This window comes from Leptosomus discolor, chromosome 5 (assembly GCF_034619465.1).
Source record: "Leptosomus discolor isolate bLepDis1 chromosome 5, bLepDis1.hap2, whole genome shotgun sequence".
Lineage (NCBI taxonomy): Eukaryota > Metazoa > Chordata > Aves > Leptosomiformes > Leptosomidae > Leptosomus > Leptosomus discolor.
The window spans coordinates 22,314,561-22,335,257 of record NC_141395.1 but is presented as its reverse complement, the minus strand read 5'-3'; the positions used below and the strand labels follow the sequence as shown (position 1 = coordinate 22,335,257).

General features: G+C 38.7%; 1 protein-coding gene across 1 annotated transcript in view; it reads right to left on the bottom strand.

The window, feature by feature from the left end:
• Window positions 1-20,465, bottom strand: part of LOC104348812 (uncharacterized) — a 46,249-nt gene extending 25,784 nt beyond the window's left edge. Inside the window, exons 1-15 of the mRNA XM_086465963.1 lie at window positions 19,813-20,465; window positions 16,781-16,979; window positions 12,468-12,638; window positions 11,491-12,060; window positions 9,779-9,799; window positions 8,248-8,307; window positions 7,035-7,088; window positions 6,698-6,742; window positions 5,873-5,899; window positions 5,571-5,615; window positions 4,914-4,958; window positions 4,213-4,266; window positions 2,895-2,963; window positions 2,159-2,227; window positions 162-230 (exon numbers count right to left, since the gene is read on the bottom strand). Coding sequence (XP_086322089.1) covers window positions 162-230; window positions 2,159-2,227; window positions 2,895-2,963; window positions 4,213-4,266; window positions 4,914-4,958; window positions 5,571-5,615; window positions 5,873-5,899; window positions 6,698-6,742; window positions 7,035-7,088; window positions 8,248-8,307; window positions 9,779-9,799; window positions 11,491-12,060; window positions 12,468-12,638; window positions 16,781-16,979; window positions 19,813-20,465 — 2,151 coding nt within the window. The remainder of the gene's footprint in view (window positions 1-161; window positions 231-2,158; window positions 2,228-2,894; window positions 2,964-4,212; window positions 4,267-4,913; window positions 4,959-5,570; window positions 5,616-5,872; window positions 5,900-6,697; window positions 6,743-7,034; window positions 7,089-8,247; window positions 8,308-9,778; window positions 9,800-11,490; window positions 12,061-12,467; window positions 12,639-16,780; window positions 16,980-19,812) is intronic.
• Window positions 20,466-20,697: the final 232 nt, after the last annotated feature.

The window sequence follows — 20,697 nt, the reverse complement described above, 5'->3', positions numbered from 1 at the left end:
CCAACTGAATTCCATGAAAATACATCAGGTTAATTGATGCCAAATTTTAATATTAATTTACAAGCTACTTTCTCAGATTCCTGTGTCTGCTATGGACTTGTTTTGGCATGCACTCATTTAATGGTGCTGCTCTGGTCTTAAAACCCCTTCAACTGCTGTACCTTTGCTCCTGGAAGCCCTTCTCCTGGTGAACCTCTTTCTCCTTGAACACCTTGTGGTCCTTGAGGCCCCTGTTAACATAAGTTTAAAGTGGCCTAGAATATGTGTTAATCATACAAATCAACAGCAGCATGTTCTATGTCATTGTTGGTTTTAAGCACGTCTTTAAATGGTGGTGTAGTTATAACCTGTTAAAAATAATACAGTAATACGATATTCACAGTGAATAAATGACGAGCATTCTGGCCTGCAGCAGTAACAAGGCAGACAGTTTCACTTTTCTGGTTGGCTACTTATGAATCACAGGATATGTAGCTGAAATTCCTGTTCCTTACACTTTTGAAATCTTCACTCCCTCAACTTTAGTTTGGTTTACAAATTGTTACTAATCCTTATTAAAGTAGTGGTGTAATCATGAGACAGGGAGAACTAGATTAAAGACCATGCAGAGTAGTACTGAAGAAGATGTAACTGTAGAGAGATTTGACTGTAGTTGGTGAAGAGAATAATAGCATACCCTTCTCTTTTTGAAAGCAGATCTGATAGGAGCACAAGGGGCAAGTAAGACAACTAAACCCTTTCACTAAATGCAAGTCCAAAACCTGTGTGTATTGATCACAGTGTTTTCCTGCATCTGATTTTTTTTTTCCTTCTGAGTTATTCCTTGAGATTACACACACATCACAGAATGCTGGTAGATTGGCTCTGCATAGCCCAAATATGCTTCTGCTTCTTCTGCACAGAGCTTTAGAATTATGCCTTGTTCTTAGGTAAAGATAATTACACTGCATTCAGCCATAAAAAAAAAAACTCTTTTGAAGCAAATACACTTGAAAGTAAATTTTAAAAACACCTTTAGGATTTTTTTTTTTTACATCAGAATCTCTTGTTATACCAATACAGCTGTTGTGGCTAACAAAGGTGCACATCACAGGCATCTCTTCTCCCACAAAGTGGCTCTTTCTTTATGCTGTTGAGGAGACTCAGGAAGAATTACTGCCCCACTTTGACTGACTGTCACCACTGGCCTTATTAGTAATGTTCTTTTCTTTGGGCTCTTCAATGAGAACTCACTCCTCTCCAGTAGTGTATTTTGAAGCGGGTTTGAGATCAGTCAGTTCAGTTACCGAACCATCTTTCTGTTTTTCATGGGAGCACCTCTTTTGAAATGATTGTTACAAATCTTTTCTTGTCAATGAGGTAAAGCTACTTGTGAAAAAACTGCACAAAATTTCCCTCGTGGTTGCACTAGGGATCTTTCATCCAGGTGATGAGGAATGAATCTGAGTCTGCTGTATTGTAACTAGCTCAGTAAAAGGTGCTGTCTGACACTGAAAAAAAGCGACCATAAAATTGGTGTACTGATTTTCTGAATTACCATGAAGAGGTTGAGTTTACAACTACAGGAGGAGGAAGGGAAATAAAAGAAGAAGAGACTTCAGAACCAAACCTACTATAAATTCTGAAAGTCAAATATTTTTTTTTTAATTTCTCCCTCTGTTATCTCCAGTAAAGATAATACCAGTCAAATTGTTACCCAGGACCCCTTATGCAATCTGAATGTCTTTATGGAGGTTGTTTAGGTATGACTGTTTCTAATATTACAGTGGTTGAAATGGAGTCTCTGCCTCAAAGCCATGCTGATGTTAATGTTCTAATTACACTGAAAAGCAGTCAACTTCAAAGTTATCACATGTGGATTTTAATCTATCAGGGGACAGATTTATTTAAATGTTAATGTGGTTTTGCATAAGGTGTTATTTTTACATAGCTGTTTAGGAGACTAAGATAATTAGAAAAGTTAAGGAATTGGAAACATTTCCAGGTTGTTGAGGGAAATGGAAGTTAGACAAGGTAGTATGTATGAGAGTGAGAGCCAGTGGAAGGAAGAAAAGAGATGATATAATTTAACACACATATATGCCTGTTAACAGGGAAGCACTGAGAATTTTTCCTTTCTATCCTGTTTTTTTCACACCACATTAAAAAATAGACATACCATAAGTCCTGGCTCACCAACTCCAGGTGGGCCGACAGGGCCCGGTCTTCCTGTCAAACCGGTGTCACCCTTCAAACAAAGATGGATTTGGAAAATGCCTAATTTAGGTATTTGTATGTGTGCAGCATGTAACAACTCATCAGACATTCTGTGCTTGAAATACTTGATGTAGAATACAGGAATGGCAGAGAAAATCTGAGTGTCCTGAGAGTCATACAATATGCAAGGCCTGACAGACATTGAACTGGTGCAGTTTCACAGCATTAGGGGACAGCCTCAATTCTGCATTTGAGAGAAGCCAATGTTGAATATAAATGGTTAATTGTTCCCATCATCTTCCTAGTATGTTATTTATCACTTATTGTCGTTTTCCAAGAAGTCAGTATTTCTGTCATAGTGTTTCTGCTTTCTTTACGCCAGCCATCCAAACCAAAAAGCCTGCTTTTCACAGGATAATTTTTGTTTAATTCTATGTATGCATTTTTACTCAGCCATACACTGCTTGGATTGAGTTATGTCGAGTGTAAAAACTACTGTAAAAAAGTACATTCTTAAAATGTACTTTTTTTTTTCCAAACAGTTTTCATCAACATACAGAATACCTTTACAGTACCATAAAAACAGCATTTGAGGGCTTGAAGTTTCTCATGTACCAGCAAGTATATTATCTCAGCTGTCTTGGTCTTCATTCTTACCCTACAATACATGTAATATAGAAGATGAGAGATGCTTGTACCTTTGGGCCTGGCAGTCCTATTCCAGTCTCTCCAGGCAAGCCAGGTGGCCCAGGGAGACCTCTTTCACCCTTTTCAAAGAATGAAAAAAGAAACAATTTTACATATAAATTGGTGTCTAGGGAAATCAGTTTAACTCAGTTTGTAAGTTAATTTTTTGTATATCCTGGCTTTCAGCCCATTGGAATTGTCTTACACAGTACTTCATCTGTTCACCCTTTCAATGCTTCAAAATTCTCTTTATTAAGAGACTGGATATTTCCTGTATAAAATGATACCAGATTAAACAAAAGGAAAAATGTTTAGGGGTATAAGAGTTTTGACACTCAACTGCTCTGTGCCTCACTGTTGTCCAGCAGGCGCTCTAAATATGGTGCAAAGGAGATGTCAAAAGAGGTAATGTCCATTATAAACTTATTTTCGGGTTTTTCTTCACAACAATATTCCTTTCAGTAGCTGAAGAACCCATTAGCCTTGGCTGAATTACTCAGTTTAAGGTTTTTCTGAGAAGCAAAGTGTTAACTGTGGTCTCTCTTAATGAAGTTAAAACAGTTCCCGTAACTGTCTATAATACCCAGTGATATTTGCATCTTTCATTAAGCTACTATGTTAAAGATCACAGAACTACAGAATGAAGTAATCTCCATCGGTACACCTGGAGTTTACAATGCGGTCAGTGAGAAGTAAACCCAGCAAATCTTAAGGATTTAATAAATGCAAATCATGTGTTTTTCAAACAAACAAACAATATTTTATGTTTATAGAGGGGACTGGATCTTCCAGTGAAGCACTGGGTGATTTCTGTGGCCTGCCTTCAGGGGGCCCATTGCAAGACTGTGTCCTGAATTGCGCTCATCCTTGTGACTTTCACATATCTTCTGCTGAACATCAGGAAGTGGGACTACTAATTTTGAGCTATACAATTCTTCTTGAGAACGTACAGTTTCAAGAGAAGAGTTTGTTTGAGATCCCAGACAGAATTCCTGCTTGGCACTTAGGGAAAAAAATAGTTTTAAGTCGAAAAGTGAAGAAATGCAATGCTGCACTGCTGCTAAGTAATATTCTGTGATGCTGCCATATTTTAACTGTTTGTGAAAAAAGACTGGAGTGTGATTTGGACCTGAATCCAATACAAAGAGCGAATGAAGACTTTTCTTAGGAACCTTGTAGAATACAGAGTATATGACTTGGTAGCAACGTCACATTAAACTGTATCCCCTACAAGAAAGGTATGGAGTATAAGAATAAAAGCATTATTGTTGTGAAGCTGTATTAATACCTTTTAACATTAATAAAAAGAAGAAATAATGCAGTTCTTGCCTTTGATCCTTGCAGGCCTTCAGGCCCTTGATCTCCAGATTGTCCTTGTGGACCCTATTAAAACAGGAGTGGTTTTAATGAGATTTTTTTCAAGCTTTCCTAACAATAGCAAATCTCTGATTTGCTGTAGTCTGCATGAAAACATGATTTACAAACATTTCAGAACTGAAGCTTTGTTTTCTGATGCATGTATAGATTCAGCTACTCAATTCAGTTGGAGCTGGGTCTGATAATAGGGGGAGAGAATTTGGCTGTCCCTTTATTTGAATACAATTAAAGGTAATCTATAGTTAAGATTTACTGAAACATCTATGATCGGCTAAGCTTCCTGGCCTTCAGTCCAAGAGTATTGGGATGAAAAGAGACTAAAGTGTTTCCATGTGCTTCTGTGAGATACTGAAATAGATAAGACACTGAATGGGAAAGGAGTGATTTTGGTTTTTGTGGAACTGTATTTGCTGTTGTCTTTGAGTCTGGATGAATTATAAGGATGATTTAATTGTCTAGACTGCTATTCCAAATTCTTGTTAATTTTGCTGCTTAAGAAGATAGATTTTGGATGCCTTGAACTCAGTGACTCAAAAGATTCCATGACGGTTCTGTTATGATATTATTTCAGAGCTTTGAATCCCAGGGAACCAGGTATTGATGATTTTACATTTTCTTTCTTTTTTTTTTTTTTTTTTTTTTTTTTTTTTTACCTGTAGCCCTTTTGTTCCTCTGGGGCCTATTGGACCTTCAGGACCCTGAAAGGCAAGTGAAAAAAGAGGATACATTCATGTGTATTAGATTTGGTCAAAACCACTTTTAGATAAATTTTTACTGAGGTATCTTATTTAGATATCTTTACATTAAAATAAAAAATAAAATCAAGAGAAGCTCAGCAGCCAGCAAGTATTGAATAAATATTTTTAAAATGGACTGTGGTAATCAGAATACAGAGTAAAAATGAACAGTTAATTATCAAGGACCAGTAATACAGGACTAAACTCTATTTAATTTAAAATATTCACAGCAATTATAGACCAAATCTTGAAGACTGGTGTTAGAAACCTTGATTTAATTTTCACCTCTCATTCCCTTTGCTTACTACTTCAAGCCTTCTGCCTCTGTTAAAGTCAAGTAGAGTTTTACCATTGTTACAAACAGGCTTAGGCTTGGGTCTTAAGAGGAATCACATTAAAATATAGAAGGAGCTGAGAAAGTTACTTGCTCACTTCATTTTTTAAAACTGTCAGTTGTTAATTTCTCTCAGCCTTAGAATTAATGTTTGCATTAAATCTATCACCATGGTGATTGTAGTTTTTCTGTATTTTAACTGTGTTTCCTGAAAGCATAACAACTTTGTGGCTACTTACTCTGTCTCCTTTTATCCCTGGGATTCCACATTCACCTCTTTCACCCTGGAAAGGAACAGGAATAAATATTTATGAGGTATAGTGATCATACAATCCTATTCTTTGGATGCTTTAGTTGAAAACCTAATTGTTATTCTATTCATGACATAGCAATTGTGCTGGAAGTTCATTGGGGAAGGGACACATCTATTAGAGGATGATGTTGTTCATTGGTATTTATAAGAAATATGGCACTGTACATAATAAATAATAATAACATCAAATATCTATATGTAAGCAGAAGTTCTGACTAAAAGTAGTACCTTCTCTCCTTTATATCCAGATTTCCCCTGGGAAAATAAAAAAGCAAAGCAGGTTGTGAGGATATATGTAAGAATGTGAGTATTAGCGCTATTAACATTTGACTCTCTCTAGAAAAACAGCATTTCGGGTTATAATGAACAATTAGGTAGGAAAGGTGATCTCCGATAAACATGGCAATACGAGTCTACATACTGCACCGACTGGTCATGACAGATGCTGTTGTATGTGTGAACAAATCTTACGAAAGTGTCATTTTAGACTGGGCTTTTGATGATGTAAAAGCAGATCAACTAGAGTTCATATTTCCATCTTAGTGAGAAACATGCTAAAATAAGAAAGCAAGAAAGAAGTAATTAATTAAGAAGGATGTACTGAATAAATAAGAAAATATAAAGTACAGTGGTTCATATGTGAATGAATTCAAAGTTAAGCACTAAGAGGCTGGTCCTACAATTACTTCCTATATGTATTTCATTTAACTTTTTCATCATTATTACACACTGGTTCCTTTATTTGCCAAATGAAGAATTTAAACCGACCCATAAAGATGCAGGCAGAGTGTCAATTTCTGTAATATTCTTAGCTTATATCAGAACTTTCTTAGGAGAGACTATGTATTATTAGAGACTATTTTCTAGATCACTCTTACGAGAAGGAATTACTCCCTTTCTTTAAGCAATGATAATGTTTTTGGTTCTTCTAGTGTTAATGAATCATTAGCTTGTAAACTGGATTGAAATGTGCTATTATAATTAAAAAAAAAAAAAGTGTTTTACCTTGAAGGAACACTGCTCATTGAAGAAGGTAAAAAATTATTTTCTTACCTCTATTCCATCTTGTCCTGGGATTCCATTAAGCCCTGGCTCCCCCTATGAATAATCCAACATCAAGATCAGTGAAATCAGGATAAAATAGTATAGTCCTGATTAGCTGAGTAGGTATCTCAATGCAATACAGGAGGCAAACCAGCTCCCTCTTTTACACTCTGATGAATTTATATGTTAGATACAAGATTTTAATTTGTAAAGAATCTTAGTCTTTATTGCAGCAAAAGGGGGTAGATGAAGCTTAAGAAATTCACAGGTGATAAGTACATGGGCACTGTTAGGATAGTCTGTTCATATTAATGAAGTACCAAATCTTTCTCCTAAATCACATCACCTTTGCTCCTTTCACGCCTGGAGCTCCATCATCCCCAGTGCGACCCTTTTTACCCTGAAAACAACAAAATAAAATTCTTGTAATATATGTTAGTCAAATAATTTTATTTTACAATATATGCACTATTTTTTAATATATTTTGAATATTTGCTTCCTATAGTTTTATTTTTAAAAATATTTGCATTTGCCATAACCTTGCAATGGAATTTCTGGGAGCAGCAGGACCAACTCAATAGGCAGCTATTTTTCTCTTTTGTCTTTGTTGTACACAAAAATAGTTCAGGTCTGCTTTGAAGAAAAGTGGTGGTCAGATGTTTTTGTAGCTACCCAGCTTTTGAACTCTTTGAGGTGTATGCTTTTAAGAGGTACTTGCACTCTCCAAGTAAAGACATCAAATAATAACTCAAACAAAACTACTGTTTGCACAGAGGAGGCTACATTTTCAATTGAAGTGTGCTGTACTGTGCAGGATAAAACCAGTGTGTATTTCTGTTTATCTATGTATAAGATGTTCAGGTCAAAAGGATGAGGATGGGCACATCTCTAGGGTTCTGTTTCAAACTCTGACACTATCCCTTCTGTTTGAGCATGGGCTATAAAGTAGCTTTATGGTGCTTTAGTTCAATATTAGGGATATAAAAGAACTCTGAAGAGTTCTTTTTGAAACATAAACCCTGCAGTTTAGAACACCAAACCTTGTATGAAGCAATCCTCTAGATTTGCTTAGGGGTTCTAGTTGTAAGACTGTTCTGAAAGAAGTCTAGTCTATTTTACCCTCTTAATAGGTCTCGTCTCAATTGTTGGTATTGCTTCAGCCTCTTGCTTTCTCTTTTTCTTTCAGAGAGCTTTTGGGATCTTAATGTTTGATTTGGGGCTAGTTAGATCCACCTGGTCTAGTTGTCTGATTGTAACAGGCGAATTATTGTTCCACAGAGCTCCTTCCTGCCTTTTAAACTGCTGTGGCTAGAAGCAGGCCTCACCGCATCACACTGTTCTTTTTTCAGAGGGAGCGTCTCGTGGCATTCTCAGGTATCTCCGTGCATTTCCTACTGTGTGACATTTCCATGCAATGTAACTATGGAGGACAATGTATTGAACCTCTAAATTTTTTGTCTCAGGATTTGGGTTCAAATAATTTAAAAAAAAATTCCAACAATGAAATAAATCTTGATTATGCTGTATATCAGTTATTTGAGAAATGACAGCTACTTACCGCAGGGCCAGGAAGGCCTTTTTCCCCCTTCTCACAGTTACATCTGGCAGCCTGGGGACACTTTGAATGAAAATAGTCCAAATCAGCACATTTAATAGAAGAGAGAGAAAATACATGAACATTGATTTTAAGTTACTGTGTGGCTAGTCTGAGTACACCAGTAATGATCAGAAGACAGTTACATTTACATGTTTTACAGAAATCTTTTAACTGTCAGTTATCACCAGGAATGTGGCCTCCTACCCTCCACCCAAAAGCCATATCATGCCTACCTCTGAAATTTCAATCATCTTGATAATGGCTTTACCTCCAGACTCTTCATAAGGTCAGTTTATTGGTATGCTGTGTCTATGACTGTATATTTGTTTTGATTACTAGTCACCATAGAAATAGCCAAGATGATGGGGTAAGAAAACATCTTACATCCTTTTTCCACTTTACTCCACTATATGTAGGACAGATGTAGTTTATATGTAGACATATGTTGTTTAGCTCTAGCTTGATCTATAAACAAAACATGTTATGGATGTATACTTTTATCTAGTTAACGCAATTCATTATAATAGTTTCTAATCTTTCTTTTTCTTCTGCCATCTCTACCATCATGTGTCCCAGTCAGACGTCATTATGGTATATAGTTATGTGACTTTTAGGATCTATTTTAAACTTTAAAACCATTACATAATACAGAATTATTACAGATACTGGGGTTGTTTTTGGAGGAGGAATAAGGAATGTTGTTTTTATTTTTAGTTTTCTTATTTATTAAACCTCCACTCAGCTTGGAGATGTCTAGATGTAAGTGAAGGATTTAAATATCAGTCTTATCTAAATATCCCAAATAATAAGAATATGTTTTCCAGTGCCTTACTACTTCAGGATTTATTTTGACAAAGAAAAATCAACATGCCAGTGGAAATGAGTGAAAAATAAAATGCTTCGAGTTTTGCAAACACTCGTAATATTTAGCAGCTTCCCTGAGCTGCTCATCAGAACCGTCTTTGCCGGAAATAACTGTACCTTAAGTAGGACTAACATCTTTAAAAGGAAAGCTAACTTTATCCCCCCCAAAATGGCAGCCAGACCTACCAATGCCTGCAGTTAGGGTGACACAGTGTGGACAAACTGGAAAAGTGCAATCGTGGAGCTTTGTTCGAGTTCCTTCCCTTTCTTTAACTGTTACATAGGAAGAGCATTAAGGGCTAGAACTGCACCACATTCGGCTCTGTGTCATGTTTTCTTATCCACCGAGTCTGTTGGATGACGTGCCGAGATGTATCAGCAAATTCTTGTTAACCTGAACACTCACACATTTTTCTTTTTCAACTTTGAAAATAAGGAGGGAAAGTAAATGACATGAGGATAGCACTGTTCTGCAAATACAAAAGCATGTTTTACTCGAAGGCAGTCCCGTTAGACTCAATTTTTAACCAAATTCCTGAGCTATCAGTTTTCTTGAATTATATTTCCATATAATTGTAGATGACTATATTAAGCAGAAGTTGTGTACAGGAAAAAAAAAACAACTTACCTCTTCCTCAGACAGATCTTTCTGTAAAGACAGATATTCAAAACAACGTAAGAAACTGAAAATCATAATCCAGCTCTACAAGGACACTGAAAGATGTTAAAATAAATTGCTTCAGCAGCTAGTTAATTAAATTATGCAATTAACATAGTAACTTAACATTAATTAAGCCTTAATTTCTGGGAAACATTCTAGCAACCTCTTAATTCTAAAAAATAATTTAAATAACTCTAATTCCTGTTATAGATTCTTGACTGCACAAATCACTTACTCTCCTTGTCCAGCCATAATTTGCTAAAATTACAATGATAAACAGACCTAAACCAACATAGTTAGCTAGGTATATGGGAACAATGCACCCAGAAACAACACTGTTTCCAAAGTGCTGAATAGCAGCAGCTGTCTAGTGGGAGTGAATGATATATACCCTACACTTCAGAAAATCAGAAGCTCTTCTATGCATACTGTTAGGCGCACACAAAATGAGAACAGTAAGAACACCTTAGAAAAGATTTGACTTTGACGGTGATCGCATGAAGTTATCACGGAATTAGCTCTGTTATTTTTCATATTATCTCTACAACAGCAACACCCACGTACAATGCATTCCTCCCACTTTTCACAACTGATGTACTCTTTTGAGAGGACATGAACGTGTTGATGAGCAGCAATGCAATACACATCTCCCAAATTCACGTTTGCACATATACTTATGCCAAGCTATTATTTAAACCACACAGCAGCCATGTTCTCAAAAGAAGGCACCTGCGGATGGCTGCTTGTTTGGAACAGGTAAAATGAAGTGTGTTTAGTCACTTGGGAGGTGGTTGCTGTGAATCAGAAAGCAATGGTAATACTAGAGAAGATGGGAAGGGTGATATACAGGGAAACCAATGCAGAATGGCAGGCTGTTGAAGTGAAGGACAGACAGACGGGAAGGCCAGCTTGTGTACATGCTCTAAGCCTGTATGAGATCACTTAGGTGTCAGTTTCCCTGCAGGAGTCTCCTGGTTGCTATTCATATTTCTGTTTTATATCTCTGTGCATGCTTGGATCAGGACTTCATCCACAGCTTGTGTCACCAGATTTATAGGCTAGAGGATGGCTCTATTCTCCATATTGGCAGGGAATGTTTTTTTATACATTAAGTTCACATGCAGAAAAGAGGCACCCAAGCGAAACTTTAAGCTCGTTTTACAGATTTCCTTTTCATTATGTGGTAGGTTTTCCATGTAAATATAAAAATGTCTATGGCCAAGTTAAAATTTTAGCTAAATTGACACATCTCCATTAAGGTCTATAATTTTATTTTCACTTCTGCAAGAGCTGCATCTTTTTTAGTACAAAAGGCAATGTCACATTCCTACTTGCTATAGAAGAAAGCACTAGGATATCAAAAATTGGTTGTTTTTTTAAGAAAGGAGGTCTAAAATAGCTTTCTTAGGAGGAAAACCAGACATAATAACAACTACACAACAGGTCTCTTTAAGTCTTATTCAATTTCCTACTTCAAATATTTTAGCTGGCAAGATCTGAATGGTGGGGAGAGAAAGGAAACCTGTACTTTGGCACAGTGGTCTTATTAGTAAACATGCTGCTTTAACATGTAAAAAGCACAGGTTTCTTCAATAGTGTAAGTCTGTCAAAATACTGGAAATGAGACAATTTTTTACATAATGTTCCTATAACTATTTCAAATTTTTTCTCATACATACCATTTCTTTGAGAACCTTCTCCACAGTTTCTTTCTCCTGCAGGTTGAAAACAAACCTGGATGCCGGGTTGCTGGCCAGGAGCCGGAGCTTGGCTGCATTGCTAACCTCCTCGGCCACTCTAGTCATTCCCATTGTGAAAAATACAATTCCTTGGTGTTTAGCATCAGCTGTAGCTGCAAAAATATCTGGGTTTCTTGGATGGTCGACTCCATCAGTGAAGAGCATGGCTACTTTCACACTGCCCGGAGTCCCTTCAGTCATGTAGAGTTGTGTGAGGTTAGTTATAGCGTAAGTTGTGTAGGTGCCATGACCTATGTAGGTGATGGGAGCAATGTGGGATTTGAATGCTTCAGGACCTTTCCAGTCATGGAAAGTTTGCTCTATGAAAACAGTGCTGCTGTACTGCAGTAAGGCCATCCTCCAGCTAAGGGTACGTCTAGAACTAAGCTGTAGGCTTTTCATTCTGTCTACTGTTTCCAGTACAAATTTTTTCTGTTGTTCATGGTTATAGTCCTTAGCACTTTCAGAGCTGTCCAGTAAAAAAGCAATTTCCAGAATGCAGTCTTCATCTAGAATAAATAGGTAGGTAGGTCAGTGGAGTGATTTCATACTAAATCTCATTCTACCCTTGCCCTTATGTGTATTTTAGGCTTCAAAAGTGAGAGTGCAATTATGGAAATTTTTTAAAACCTCTGTGATCTGAAGTGTGAGACCCTCATGAAGACAGAGCATGTAGAGGCTGAGAAATTTGCTCCAGAACAGATGCCCCAAAGAATAAGAAACTGAAGGTGAGGTGATGTCATAGTATGAAATGAGGAATGTTGCAGTGGTTTTATACAGTCATTGTGTCCTCTTGCCTGGTATTTCACTGAATTTCACCAGGATGAGGACTGGGAAGGTGGAAGTAAAATGAGTCTTGCTTAAATAAGACACTGGGATGTAATTTGACAAAGCTAGATTTTGTCCCTGGTACTGACACTTGTATCCAGTGATGTAAAAGTTTCCAAAAGCAGGATCTGCAGCGTATTAATTTTCGGAGCTACTGATGATAATTCTTCTACAGAAATACAGGTATATGAGCTATTATTCTTGTTGTGACAGTACAGGCTATTTGCCATATCATAAAGGCCTAGAAGTAATCTCCTTTTCTGCAATACACAAAAAAGGGAGGGAAAAGATGGGAGTAAAAAGATAAAAATGCAAAAATAAGGCATGTGAAAATGTAGTATGAGGCAAGCCTGATTATAAGCAGTATCTTAGAATGCCAGTTAGTCATGTAGTCCAGAATCCAAATAAATGAATCAGGAAAAAAAACCCACACCTGTTTTAAAAGTACAATATTCACCTTGTTCACTTGCGCTCGGATATTTTTCTACAGTATTTGGCAGAATGTGTTTAGGTTTTGGTCTTCTCAATCCATATCTTTTTTCTTCCCTGAGATTTTCTGCTAAAAACTCATGGTGTTCAAGTATCCACAAAAGCCACCAGAATGTGAAGAACATCGTTTGTTTGGTTTCTCTTTCCTAAACAACACAAATAGTATGAGAAGCAGAAAACATTATTCAATTTTGTTCAACAGGTTGCCTAGCAGGCTGTATTTTAAAATATAGTCCCTAAACCCTAGCTGATTTTATTTTCTTTTGCTAAGATCTTCTCCATAATATGTAATAAGTCAGAAGCAGAGACTTACTGGAGCGATTTTCAAGCGTAGTGCATATAGTTCTAGCACATGACAAACTGGAGACAGACGTTTTACAAACATACTTCAGTTCTCTCACTGCCTGGTAGTGTTGGTACAACCAGCACTTCTCAGAAACCTTAATCTTGGCTGTACCCATGTGGATGCAGCGTGAATCCCAAGTGTCATTCACAGGGGTGGTTTTTTTAAACCTGCTTTTTCCAGGCAGACCTTTTTTCCTGTTTTCTTTACTTAAGAACTGAGTGTCATGCATACTTCTTGCTACCGCAGCCCCCCTGTCCTCAGCAGCCCTACAGAGGAACAGTCATGGCCCGGGGGTGCTGTCCAGGCATGAGTGTACCTGCTGTGCAACGCTGGGGACATGTGAACCCAGAGTGCTGAGCCCAGGCTTGAAAGCTACCTATCGATAGGACTTCTTCCTTCTGCAGGGACTGGAGCTGTTCGTCCTGGGCTTACAGGCACAGACGGAGCCCACAGGCTGCTCAGGTACTGACAAGTCAGTCCTGCCCGACTTCAATTTCATTGTCATCTCCCTGCCAGCTCTCCCCAAGCAGGCACAACACGTAGTGAAAGGGCAGCTCAGTGGCAAGAATGAACCTGCCAGGACTGAGCATCTCAAAGAAGTCCCTAACACAGCCATGTCTGCAGGGTTTCTCAGCTCCTACTAGTTTAGGGCAGCATTCTGGTGCCCACAGACACAGAGAGGACAGGGGGTCCTTACCTCGATGTTGCTAAGTAAAAGGCTCTGCAGATGCAGGATGCTGCCCAGGGTTCGCTGGCAGCTGCGTTGTTCTCCCTGTGCTGGATGCTCTGTGAGAAAAGGAGGGAGAAGTTGGGCTGCAAGCTCCTGTGAGAGTCGGTGTCATGTGTCAGGAGAGGCCAGCAGACAGAGGCAAGGAGAAAGGGGAAGAACAGCAATCCTGGCTCTCCCTTCTCGGCACCGCCCACTCCTCTCCTCCTCCCTAAGCTCTGCACGTGCATCCTAGTTTTAGTCCCCCGTAGCCATTTCCACACATAAATCCTCATCCATACTTCCACATGTACTTCTCACCCCAACATGCTTCCCTACACACCAACCCAGTTGTGTTCACGCTTCTCCTATCACTATCACACACCTCTCACCCCCATAATTCTGCACATCTGTCATACTTTGGCAAGGCAGCTTTTGGAACTGGGCATCATGTTTTCAGCATCATCACAGCTGTCCGTGTCTGTAGGATCCCTTTCAGACCTGAATGAATCTCCTCATAATAAGGGATTCCTGTTACTGCTGTACTAAAAAAGATACTTGCTGTCCCATGGACTGGGCCAACTGACATTTCCGTTGCTGGTGAGATTGCCCAGCATGAGGAGGTCAAAAAAGACCTTCTTTCAGACCAGTCTGAAAGCCGTACAGTTTCTCCAGGCTTGTCCGTCACACCTATCCTTTCAAAGACTGTAATAGTTGGAGAACAAGGACTGACACATAGTATGATGCCTTCAAAACCTAAGCTAGGTGACTATGGATCCTGAAGGCTGTCTCTTTTACCACTGATTGCAGCTTGTCACCCAGTTCTTCAAATATCCTCAGAAAGCTTTTGCATTACAAATGAACCTATTAAACAAATAGCTCTTTTCAACAGAAATACATACCTTTTTTTTTTTTCTTTTTTTTTTTTTTTCCTGTGGCCCCATCATTTTCCACCTACATGCGCACAAAGAGGACCCAATACTAACTGCTGTCCTCCTTTCCATCTTAAGCGTCCACCAGCTCAGCCCACTTTTGACAGTCACAGCCAAGGAGGCTGAGGGGATTGGGAAAGGATGCAGCTTTGGCTCCAAATTACATACATGGGAAGGACTGATAGGACAATGCAGCTGGATGCTAAAGCCATTTGCTACGGTGCTATTTTGCTGTTTTCTGTTTTCCATCTTTGCCAGTCATTAGTGCTGAATTGGTGAACTGGAATGACTGAAGTGCAACCGTACTTATTGTATGGCTGCTCATCCTTACCTAAGCTGAAACTAGCTTGGATGATACAGCTCTTTGTGCTACAGCTACAGCTAAGAAACAGTCTTCTTTCCAACCTTCTTCAGCCACTTTTTCCACGCTTACACTGATATATTTAGGTTTTGATTAAGGCAAGGAATAAAAAGGCAATTTTTTACCCTTTAGGGAATACAAATAATATGGTGTTTAACTGAAACAGATGCAATAAATCTCACATAGCCCCTAAATCTTACTGAGAAAAAATCTAATTCTAGCAAGAAAAAGCATGTTAACTATGGTTGGGATTGTGTGCCTCCCATAAGCATAACATTGTCATTCTTTCATTTTCACTGCTAATTCCTACCTTAAAACATAGCTGGCAAATAATTTCTTAATTAAGTAACTATTCTGCTTGCATGTTTAGTATCAAGTTCTTGGCCTTAGGGTATCTCCTTTTATTAATGAATGATGTTTACCCTCAGGACAAATTTTTCTTTTTTTTTTGGCCAGGTGCAGTTTTAAAAGCTTAGTGGGGCCTCCACATTTTTATACCTGTTTGCGTGAGATGCATGGTATTATTCTGTCCAGAATTCCAGCTATGTGACATACCAAACAGTACACTTCTAGACTTGCAGTCTTCTGAAGTTCTGATGTTCTCAATACCTGCACTATTCTTATGGTGATAGTTGGTCAAAACCTAGATGATTCCAATGCAAAATATATATGCATTGATGCATCTGAGAGAACTCTTAAAAATAAAAATTAGCAGCAAGCTTTCTTGCCTCATTTAATACAAACTTCACCAAGTGCTTATTTAACATTTAATGGCATTATATTGTATGTATTTTTTAAATAGAGTGTCTTAAAAGCTATGATTAGGAACATTCATGCTGTCATTTAAATGTTATAAATTTACTGCTAGAATTCAATTTTTTTGTAAAGGAATAAAGTTTTTTAATATTATCTTAAGGAATCTAGATATTGGATTCTTCAGCAGACAATTAATTACATTTCTATTCACCTACTATTTAAACATATTTAAGTATCTGACATCTCTGGGAGATAACACTACAGACTTGTGTACTTAGTTGACTAAGTTGGGCACAGCTACCCCAGCTGACATAACTTTCCAACGTGACAGGAGTTGGCATTAAGATTAGTAATCTTTGCAGGAGTCAAAGACTAAAATGAATATATAAAGGCTATGTTACAATTGCACCAACTGAAGCTGAGGTCATAAATATTGCTGCATATCCAGATCTTTGGATTTTTTCCATCACTGTTTGAAATCCAAGAGTTCTCAGCTGTCTGATCTCAGTATTTCAATCTGAGAAATGAGGCCTAACATTTTTTTCAAAGAATAAATGGGTATATGAGAGCTATTTAAAGCCACAGCTAAATAGGCTGTACTCAATCAAAGGAAGTTCCTTATCATTTTAGAACCATGAGGAGAGACATCATGAAGAAAGATACACTCTTTCTGCAAGTAAGTGTGCTTAAGCACTATTAAGAAGGGAAAGCAAAGTGATATTACACCCCCTTGTCACTGCTGCTACCATTGCATAGGTGGTGACAGCTTCAGGCCACTTTGAAGGGACACAGAATGAAGAATTGGGGCTTACAGATGCCAGTTGCTGTGGTGTAGCACGACCTCTTTTGTCCGCAACAGCCCTCCCTATCACTTCCCAATGTGCAGAAGCAGCAGCAAGCCTGACTGTTCCAGACTTCTTTCCTGGTGCTTTCTTCTTTGTCTGTCCCTCTCCTCTGTCTGCAGGTACCTCTCTTACAGCCTGCTCTGGCTCAACTGTGACCACTTCATCCCTTGGCTGGCAAAATTCAGTACATTATTGAGAAGCCTTGAGTAATTTCTGTTAAGATGGATTAACTAATGTCTTCTGGCATGATATCATGTCACTAGAATGTGACAGCCCTGACTAGTCCTTTCTCAGCTGTCCAAGAAGCCTGTGACATGACTGGAGATGGAGTAATCATGAGCCAGGATAGCTGGCAAAATTCCATCTAAGTATTTCTATATGCTAAAGGAATACTCAGCCACCAGGGAGGTGAGTTTTTGGGAGCAGCATGAAGCAGACGGAACATTCTTCTAATTTTCCTCTGCTCTAATGGTAACTTTTTTTGTCTCAAAGAGCTTGACATGATGCTTCCATTTTTTTGCCACGTCAATGTGAATAATGCACATATCTTGTCTGCTGTGAACTGTTAAAAATACGCACGGTTCACACCATCTTCTTCTAGTGTTTCATAGCCTCAAGATAGTCTTGACCATTTAACCTGACTGCATCATGCCATAATGGTATTTCAGGAGTATTTATTTCATTATACTATACACTTGTCAGTACATGACCAAAGTGTCCAGAAGTAACAAAAACCTACCTGACTTGAACTCGTAAAATAATGAAAGCACACCATTTAAAATATTTTGAATCCTGATACGAAAGGGCAGTGTTATAAAGAATGTGGTTCACAGTCCTGTAAGTTGTATCATGTGTGAATTTTAGGAAAAACAGTTCAAAAGTTCAAATACTCAAAGTAATTGAAAAAGAAAATGTAAAAAATCAAAACTTAACTTCCCTGAAGATTGTATCTGAAGAAGGATAAAATAGAAATCTTTATTTTACCTTTTGACTGCAAAATGTGTTTTAGTGGATTTGACAGCTCAGGATTCAGGCTGAATAGTCAGCTGAGTACAGTGTCTTCTTTGACTTCTCTTTGCCAACAGTTGTGGCTGCAGTTTCAAATTTTTTTTTAACATGGATCTATGTTCTGTGACAAAACCTGATTGTTCTATATGAAAAATGATCTCTTAATGGTACAGCCTTATAAAAGCCTATAATGAAATCTTGGCATATGCGAAGGTAGTGGCAGAACTTCTGATTCCAGTGAGGCCAGGATTTTGTCTTTGCTTTTTGGTACAAATCTTGAGTTGAGCATGTAGTCTAAAAGAGCTGATCAAAGCAAATCAGCTTTATTGAGTTTTCCTCTAAACTGACTGTCATGGAAAATGCTGTAAGCAACGTCTTTGATGGCAGAGAGTTACTCTTTGTGTAGGGCAGAGAGTTACTCTTTGTGTAGCTCCCAACAGATTTTAATAATTCTTTGGGACTGGAGTGGTAAACATGGCCTTCTCTTTTGCAGCTGGTATGAACCTGGCTCTCCATTTCCCCCTTTTTTAATACTGCTCTTCTGCAACATTTTTCAGGAGGTGCAGCAAGAAAACTTTAAGGAGGCATAGAAGGAAGGAGGCTGTCTTCAGTACTTCCCATTTTATCTCTATACACAATCAAAAGCTCACTTTGAGCATTTTGGTGGTAAGTAAATACTCATAACCTGTCTATGTCTAATATCAATATATTAGCTTTTGGTTTGTTTTGAAGGTATTTTCTTCTTTCTTACTTTTATTTTAATAGTTCACCTTCCATTTTTAGTTTCCCTCACTAAGAGGTATTTTCCACCACACATCTAAACATGAGCAACAGTTATTTTCAAAAGTGTCTGTAGCATTCAGCCTAACAAGAGAATGAAAGCATAGAAATAAGAGTACAGATACATTTTAACATACTAATTATTTGACTGAATATTTCATGATATTGAACACGTAACTAGATCAAGAATACTCTTAAAATGAAAACTAAACAAAATCTTAAAGATTTGCTATGTTGCTGCCAATGAAAACGTACTTAGACAAATATTTTGAATTTGCTGTTGCATCTCAGTTACTTATTGTAAAGCATACTTTGCACAACTGTTTTCTTCCACCTGCCTGATTTTCAACAGCATGATAACTGTAATTAATAATACAAAACCCTTTTATGCTATTCCTTTTTAAATACAGTAATTACATTTTTTAGGGGTGGAAGCTCATATATTTTGATGGAGTTGCCATGAAAAGGAGATGCTTTAATCTCACCTAGCACCTTTAGAGAAGATATTGTCTGATAAGTGGAAGAGGAATTACTCTGCTGGAAATACATTTAGCAAGTTAATAAAACATGTTGCTGTATGTAGTACACAGTATTTTGCAAATGAAAATGATAGAGATTTGGTAGAAAAAGTCAAGTTCCATACAGTTTTAAAGTTGTAATCCTTTTAATATTTGGAATAGATTTTGTCTTTCGGAGAGGTGATTATTTATAGTGTTATAAAAAGACAAATGTTTATCTTACAATCATTATTATCAGTATAACTCTAAACTTGCATAAATATCAGAATTTGCATCTTTTGACCTACAGATTTTTTAAAGTGTTTATAAGTTAGGCTGAGCTCATAGCAGTAACTGTGCTAGCAAACTAGCTCTCAGAGCCCTTAATGTGCTAATACGCCTTAATGGTCCTGACCAGGCTCACCTAATACCCCCACCCACCCCCCTGCCCATGGGTCTGGGGGCTCTATTTCAGCCCAGCCCGAGGCTGAGCTCTGGCTACATGTTTACGTGTAGGTACGCGTTAGCCGCGGGAGGCTGTATGATGGCTTGGCGAGGGAAGAGGTTAATGAAATGCCATTGTTATTGGGTGGTATTGCACAGGTACGACTGGCAGCAGTAGGCAGGTTTCATCCTGCTATAATTAAATATTTGGAGCACCAAGCCAGCTGAACCTTGCTGTTTAGCTTTAAGAAGTGTCTTTAAGCTCAGTACCTGATTTTGTGCCTGGCTGTTACAGGCCTGTAGAGGCACCACAGAAGGTGGTTAAGATGCGCGGAGATAAAGTGAAACCTGACAAAAGCTAAATTGCGGTAGACCTCGCAAGGAAAGCGAGCAGATGGGACCGCGTTCTGGACTTGTCCCGTAGGGTCGACTGCCGGGCCGGCCCCCAGCGGCCTGCAGGGCGGCGGCCCTGGCGGTGGCGCGGCGGCGGCCGCAGCGGCGCCTGGCGGGAAGCGGCGTTTCCAGCCCCGCGGGGCGGGCTGTGTGCGGCGGCTCCGTGCTGACAGGCGGCGGGGCTTGCTCGGCGGCTGCGGATCGGCCTCTGCAGCTCTGCCCACGGCGAAACAACAAAAAATTGTGAAAGCCAAGTCTGATCGCGCGTCGCCGCTCAGCTGGTACCTAGAGCTGAAGCTGCTGCAGCGCCTGCGCGTACGCACAGCCTCTTTTCGGAGGGCAAGGGCTTGGCTCCGCTCAGCAGCTGCTGTAGAGGCCTCCAGTTTGGGAGGGAGACGTCCGTTTGACCTGGGAGAAATGTTTTCCCAGGAGTGGAGACAATGAATAGTGTGAGGGACAAAACAGCTAGTGGCTTTCTGCCGTAGACTTGGTTCCTCCTGCAGAGGTGACTTACTAAATTTCTTGAGCATCTGATGCAGTCATAAAATCCTCTGCGGGAGTGGGAATACGCCTGCAGCACGGAGCTAAGGGAAGGAGGCTGTTTTTTTAAATGCTTAAATATTAGCAGAAGTGGTGTAACACATCCGGTGGTACTCGAACAAGGATTTCTGTAGTGAAGAAAAGTATTGATTCCTTTAGGTAAGCATAGGCTCATTGAAGGGCATTTATAATTCTCTATAAACATCTGCCGGTCGAAATGTA